At 45.1% G+C, this 7,617-nt stretch overlaps 1 protein-coding gene across 1 annotated transcript; it reads left to right on the top strand.

Moving 5' to 3' along the window:
* Nucleotides 1-1,000: 1,000 nt before the first annotated feature.
* LOC108605325 (chondroadherin) lies at nt 1,001-5,314 on the top strand. The gene is made up of 2 exons (XM_017994994.1): nt 1,001-1,144; nt 4,190-5,314. The coding sequence occupies exons 1-2, from the start codon at nt 1,025-1,027 to the stop codon at nt 5,312-5,314; spliced, it is 1,245 nt and encodes a 414-aa protein (XP_017850483.1). The 5' UTR covers nt 1,001-1,024.
* The last annotated feature ends 2,303 nt before the right edge of the window (nt 5,315-7,617 follow it).

The following is a 7,617-nucleotide window of genomic DNA, read 5'->3' as shown; positions in this document are numbered from 1 at the left end:
ATATTTTTTGGCAACTGCTTAAAGCGCAGCTGCAAGTCGTGCATACCCTGAAGCTGAAGCTGTTTGCGCTTTGGGCGCCTGTCGCAGCTTTGAGCCCACAGACAGAGCTCCAAAGTCGCCGCTCTCTCTCTCTCTCTCTCTCTCTCCATACGCCGCTCTCCCTTCAAGCCTATGCCGAATGTCAAATTATTAGCCAGCTCTCCCTCCCTCTCTCTGTCGCTGTCGCTGTCGCCGTCTCCAGTGAGCGACGAGTGCTGCCTAAGCTAAGCATAAATTTTGCATGTCAGGTGTTTTCTGTATTGCCATCGAAGCAGTAGTCACAGATTTTAAGTGCACTGACGAAATACTTATGTCTCTATCCACTCTCTCTCTCTCTCTCTCTCTCTCTCTCTGTCTATCTCTTTATCTCTCTATGTGTGTGAGTCATAAGTTTAAGTGTCGCATTGCTGCACTCTCAGCACTAAAAACAGCAGCAGCAAAATGAGACGCAAAATTCTTACTACAATTGCCATTTCTATTTGTATTTGTATTTGCATTTGCATTTGTATTTGTATTTTATTTTAAGCTTTACTTTGCTCTTATCGTTGTTTCTTTGCAGTGCGCCACGCCCATGTTTACGCCCACGCCAAGCAGCGTCAGCAGCAGCAGCATAAATAAATATGATTAAGCATAAGAATATATAAAAACGAGAGCTCAAATGAAATAACGCAATATAAAAATATAAATAAATAAAGAGCACGACGCCAAAAACGCAGCACGCAACGCCAAATCGTAAGCGAGCGAGCGAGACAGCAAGAGAGAGAGAGCGGCTCGCAGCGGGCCTGAAGCGGCCTCCATCCACCATTGACTGACTCCTGACTGCCCCACCACCCCCTCAGGCTCTCAGGCTGGCAGGCAAGCGGCCAACAACAGTCCAGTCCAGGAGGAAGAGCAGCCAGCGCCTCATCCGAGCTAGAGACAGAGTGAGAGAGAGTGAATTGAGCTCAATTACGCCGCCAAACTGTCGTGTCAGCAACAACGTGAAATGTGCAATTCCTGGCTGTTGCTCATAATTGCGCTCACTGTTGTCTGCCTGTGGAACTCGCAACAAACCGAAACATCCAAATCATGCCCAGCCGAGTGCATCTGCTTGTCCCAGACTCAAGTAAGCTTAACAATGTCTACTTTCTCTCTCTCTCTCTTTAGCATTCGCTTCTTTTTCAGCTGCTTCACTGCCTTCTTCTCTCCTGTTGTTGTTGCTTTGCGCTTCTTCACTTTATTGTTGTTGTTGTAGTTATAGTTCCCCAGCCTGTTATGCTGGCTTTACCATTTTGTAGTATTCCTAGTTGTGGCTGCACTTGGAGAAAAATAAAAAACAAACAGCTTGCTATAGTTCTTTTATTTATTTATTAATCGTTTTACTACAAATCGAATTTTGAACTAAACATTTTTCTGCAGCTTTGATTTGTTGCCCATTAAGTATTTGCTTAATAACAATTAGATTTACATTTAGCAGATTAATTAGTAATTAATCAGAAATTAATGAAAGCTAAAGCAATTTCAGCTAAATGTTTTTCTCCCAGTGTAGCAATATGCATCATCATCAAGCGCTGAACAAGAGCGAGACAAACTAAAAATAAAGAATACGCAGCGAGATGAGAAGCAGAGCAAGCAGCACAGAGCAAGCAGGGCAAAGCAAGCAGGTCGGGGTAGGGTAGACTGCTTGACTGCTGGACACTAGCGCTGCTGGCTCTGGTCGTCTGGGGACTCCAGTGGCTTAGTCAAAGCCTGATGACCACCACACACACACACACACACACACACAGACAGACGAACGGACAGACAGACGGACGAACGGACAGACAGACGGACGGACGTAGTTGGCAGTGATGAGCACAGAAATTAAATCGAAAATGCTGGCTGAATGTGTTCATTTCCCTTTGTTTCGAGCAAAACTGCAATACAAAGGCGTAACGCGAGAGGCGTAAGGGCGTTAGGGCGTGGCAAAGGCTAAACAGATAGCTAGATGTAGGCCCAGAATTTACCACTTGTTACATTGCCCCATTGTCTTTCCCTCAGTCTCTCTCTCTCTCTCTCTCTTTGGCTTCGCATTCAATTGTCTCCCGCGAGATTTTAGGCGGGCAGCTGCTGCTGCTGCTGCTCTCCACTTTCAACTGTAGTCTGGACTGAGCTCGTTCTTCTTAATGCGCATATCCTTATTACCAGTGGGAGCGTGGAATCGCTGCTGGCATCGTCATTTTTACCAAATTGGTAACTTAAGTGATTTCATTATTCCAGATTATGGACAATGCAATGATTTGCTCTGCACTCCACTCGACAACAACAACAAGAACAAAATACAAATAAAGCGCAAGCCAAACAACTTCACTTGCATGAATACGAGATAACTACAGTCATACCTCGCTTAACAAGGCTAATTTGCTTTAGCACGTTAGCTGTTAGCCGAAACCAATGCAAAATTAATGAGCAAGTCTTTTTAAAAGTTTTAAAATTATACATAAAACAAACCAAAATCAGCTTCAAGGTTTAGCAGATACAAATTTCTCAAAATCTTCGCATGGTTCGTTTGATAGACTCCAAGATTTCCAAAGATTAAGTTCAGAAAATCAACATTAATTAAAAAAAAACAAGTAAAAGAAAAAATATTTCTAATAATGGAATTAATTTGTGACTCCACAGATGAACTGAGTATTGAACAGTTCGCTAAGCGAGGCATGACTGTACAACGAAAAGCGAAAGAACTTCAGATACAGATGTTTGCATTTGAACAGAGACACAAGCAATGAATGGCATGAACTTTAAACTAATTTTTGCACAAAAACAATTAAAGTCGAACACAAACAACAAAAAGAATTAAATATTTTATTCAGGCTTACAAAGTGCAAGCCGCAAAAAAGGCAAAAAATAATTAAACAGAAACAGGCTGAATAAGAAAACAGACAAACAGTTTTCAAATATTTGCTAATTTAGAAATAGTAAAGTAATAAATTTTCTTTGAGAAATTCAAGTCAAGTACAAATTCCATTGCTAACAATTTTCGAAATCTTTTTCAAACTCAAGTAAATTAGTTGCTAATTGAATTAAATTTTTCGATTGAATTGTTTTTGCTTTTCATAAGCTTAAGCTAGCATAATGCTTAGCCCTATTCAAGTGCAGCGGAGTGTTATATATATATAATATATATATAATAGAGAGAGCTGCAGTTGGTGCGCGTATAAAAGATTTTTGTAGCTTTGCTAGCGTGAAGTGCAAACAGCTGCCAGCGCCCCACCTTCAACTCCAACCACATCAACAAAAAAAAAAAAAAAAAAACGAAGTAGTAGAAGAAGAAGAAGAAGCAGCAAACTTTGGGATTTGTGTAAAGTTCAACTTAAAGTTGTGTCTGCAGCTGCAGCTCACACACACACACACACACACCTGTGAGTGTGAGTGTGAGTGTGCGTGTGCGTGCGAGGGGCTGGGGGCGTGGCAGTGTCGCTAGCAAAGAAATTTCATTAAATCGAGCGCAAGAGCAAACACACACAGAAAACTGGAACAGCTTGAAATGAAACAACAATGAGCGAGAGGCAGCAAACGAAATGAAATGAACAAAGAAATAAAACTTTTAAATGCGCGCAAATCACAAAAAAAAAAAGAATTACACAAAAAGAAGAAGAAGCAGAAGGTGAAGCGTATGAAAATTTGTGTAAATGTTTAACGTAGGCAAGTGAATTAGCTACAGAGACAGCGTGGGAATGGGAATGGGAGTGGGAGTGGGGGGAATTGCAGTGGACAGTAGCATGCGTTGTGGGGGGGTTGGGTTGCTGTCTTGAAGATTGGCCAACGCACACATCAGCACATAATAGTTATAAAAAATTCAAGCACAAAAGCGAGCGACAGAGCGACGAGCAGAGCGATAAAAATGGCGCAACGCAGAGCAAAACACAATGCGTGGCCATGGAAGGGGGCGGGGGGGGGCGGTTGAACAGTTGAATAAAAATGAGCAACGAAGCGTGTGTGGGGGGCGCCAGCGACAAAACAAAGCGCAGAGATGAAGAAGAAGCGAAAAAAAAAAAATTCGATTTAATTTTATTTGCAGCAATAAAGCCGCAAATTCAATTTAGTCGCAGCATAATCAACTCACACGCGCTCGCTATCTCTTTCTCACACTCTCTCTCTCTCTCTCTCTCTTTCTTTGTCTCTTTTGTAGGTGCTGTGTAACACGGGCGGACTCGAGCAGATACCGCTGCGCCAGCTGCCAGCGACGGTGGAGAATCTGGCGCTGACCAAAAACAATTTCCCGATTATCAAGCCGGACTCGTTCGCCGGCCTGCGGGCGCTGAAGAAACTTTCGCTGGACGGCAACAACATAACGCGCATCAAGCAGTTTGCGTTTAGGGGCTTGCCACGCCTACGCGAACTCTCGATACAGTACACGCCGCTGCAGCTGGTGGCGCAATTCGCATTCGCCGGACTGCAGAATCTATCGACGATACTGCTGAGCCACAATCAGATTCAGCGCATCGAGGGCAACGCCTTTGCGGGCACCTCGAACATCAAGCTGATCCTGCTGAGCAACAATCCGCTGATACGCATCGAGAGCTCCGCCTTCAGCAGCCTAACCAATGTGGGTCACTTGATACTGCCCTCGGGCATACGCAGCATCGAGCAGGACGCGTTCTTCGGCATGGATGCGGTCGGACTGCTGAAGTTGGCCTACATGGACCTGAAGGAGATCTCGCCGTTCACCTTTCGCGGCCTGTCCAATGTGCTGCTGCTGACGCTGCAAGAGTCCGACCTGGGCGTCATCTGTGCCGACGCCTTCACCGGTCTGACGCAGGTCGAGACGCTGCAAATCCTGAACAACAAAATCGATTCGATTGAGGAGCTCAACTTTACGAACACGGCGGCGATCAAGCATCTAAAGTTCCACGGCAATCATGTGCTGGAGACGCCCGATCCCAATGCCATCATCGTCGACGGCGTCGATCATCTGCAGCTGCTGAACAATCATTTCCCCTGCGGCTGTCACATCCACACGCTGCTCGACGGGCCGCTGGCCGAGGGTGCGCACAATCTGAGCGACTTTCTGCAGAAGAACTACTGCATCTCGCCGCTGGAGGTGAACGGACGCATGATGAGCGAGCTGGACATCGATGCCATTGGGCGTTGTGCCGATCAGCTGACCAAAGGCAATCTCGGCTCATCGGCGGCTTCGCTTGCTTTGGGGCTGACACCGATGCTGCTCATTGCTGTCGCCTCGTGCCTGGAGTGGCGACTAGCTGCGCCCCATGTGCTCTGGCGACGTCGACGCAAGCGACGGCGTCAGCCATAAGCTCACACAAACACACACACACACACACACACACAAACTGAAACTGAAACCAAAACTAAAACACTAGGCGACAAGCTAAACTAAACTCTCGCTTAAAATTTAAGTATTCTATGTATAGCCACAGCGAATGAACTGAATGTGTATGTGTGCATGTGTGTGTGTATGTATGTGTCTGTGTAAAGGATTTCATTAACTAAGTAAGTACAACTTACAATGAATGCAGCCGAGCCGCCTCTGCCTTTGCTTATCGCTCTAATCACACAGGCCCCAGTCCCAGTTCCAGCTTCAACAATCGTCATGACAGTGCGACCTCCAAGCCACACACACACACTGCCACCCCCACCCCCACCCCCTCTCGCTTTGTCACACTCTTTCGTGAATTCTACATGCAAATAGAATTTAGTTACAGCTTTAAAATGTGTGTTGCCATTTGCTACTTTTATTGTTGCTGCTGCACACTCATGTGTATGTGTGTGTGTGCGTGTGTGTGCTTGCCTTCTATTTATTTCAAATCCACAACATTTATTTATTTTTATTCTACGCACATCAATTGCAGCTTTTGTGGCTAAAAGTTCTCAAATCACATTTTGTGATTGAGTTGCAACATTTATGATTTAAATGTACAGCAAAAAGAAAAGCAAAATTAGACAAGTTTGCTTAAAGCATTTGATTCAATAAAAGTGCGTGCATTTTGAAATTTAAACTTATAATTTTGACAGCCTGTATTTATTTTTTGATTTTAATTTTCTATTGTTTTTGCAGCTTTTGTGTTGTGGCGCCTCGAAATCATTTTGTGTAAGTTCTCGACTTTTATTTTTATTTATGTGCAACACCTAATTTAAGTTTCGTTGCAAGTGCAACATTTTCATTATCGAGTTGACTTTGGGCCTTGGGCTTGCCAATTGAACTGCAGTCAGAGTCCGTGTGGCAGCTTAAAGGCGTCTGCCGCAGTTGCATTAAGCCAAGCATTGTGGCAAGCGCAGTGGCGTGGAGCGAGTGGGGGGGCAAGCTTAAAGTGCTGCAGGCGCAAAAGCAGCAGGCAACGCCCTCGAACGGGCAACAAGAAGATGTTGCTGCTACAATTGTTGCCACTGTTGTTGTTGCTGTTGTTGCCATTGGGTTAGCATACAAAACGAAAACGGAAATTACAAATTCTATTCACTCGCTGCTCGGCACTGGGAACGCTCTAATTCGGTTCGTCCGTTTCCCCCCGCTCTTGCTCTCTCTCTCGCTCTCGCTCTTACTCTGAGGCTTGTTAGGGCGCCAAAAGTTTGAGTGCGGGCGCAGGATTCAGCTTCAGCTTCAGCTTCGGTCTCTGCTCTATTCTTTGGCCCGTTTTATCGCAAAGGATTTAGATTTATCTAACTTGATTATGATGCTAAGCATTCTACACACACACACACACACACACACACTGGAGTGTGCTCTTGCCCCATTTTGCGGTGGCAGCAAAACAAATGCGCAGAGAAATCATTGAAGGAAATTAAAACTTTGTTTACTTTCAAGTCCACTTTACTGTAATGCATTCACCAGCCCCCAACTCTGCACTCGTCAAACTATTTGTGACTTTTGTTGTTTAACCCGCCAGCCCCCCCTCGCTGGCACGCCTCTGACTCAAACACATAAGTTGAGTTCATATGGAGCAGCTTAACTTTTGAGCTAATTGTAGGCTGATTGCTGCTTGCCACAACAAATTTTAAAGTTTAAAGCCTGCCACATGCCACACACACACATACACACACATGGCTGGCTCTCTTCATGCCTCAACTGTCGTTGCTGCTGTCACTCGACGCTTCATCTCTGCAGCTTGTTAACTTAATTGTTACGCCTGAAATCCAAAAACAAGTAAAAGCTACAGTTCCACATATATATATATATATATATATATAGTGTGGCATTGTTGCAACTGATAGCTGCCCTGCGCTAATCTCTCGCTCTCGCTCTTTGGCTGCTTTATGGTCGTCAGGCCACGTCAGCAATGCAATAAAAATTGGCGTGACTAACTGAACATGTTAGCTGCAGCTTCAGAGCCATGTGGCAGCCTCTGTCTGGTCTGGTCTGGTCTGCTCTGTCTATCTGCCCCCACATGCGGCACAAGGGGCAAGTCGTGCATGCCGCGCTGTCACTGCTGCAATCAGCAAATGTCCAACCGCAGCAAAAGTCGCGTAATTAACGCGCTCCCCACCACTCTCAGTCGCTCACTCTCTATCTCTATCTCTGGGCGACCCTAAAACCGCGCAAAATTAAAACTCTCGTCCCTTGGTCCAACCAAAGTCCATCAAAGTCGTCAGCGCCTTTTACAG

Source organism: Drosophila busckii, chromosome X, assembly GCF_011750605.1.
Source record: "Drosophila busckii strain San Diego stock center, stock number 13000-0081.31 chromosome X, ASM1175060v1, whole genome shotgun sequence".
In the NCBI taxonomy this organism is placed as follows: domain Eukaryota; kingdom Metazoa; phylum Arthropoda; class Insecta; order Diptera; family Drosophilidae; genus Drosophila; species Drosophila busckii.
This window is presented reverse-complemented; position numbering and strand designations above follow the sequence as displayed.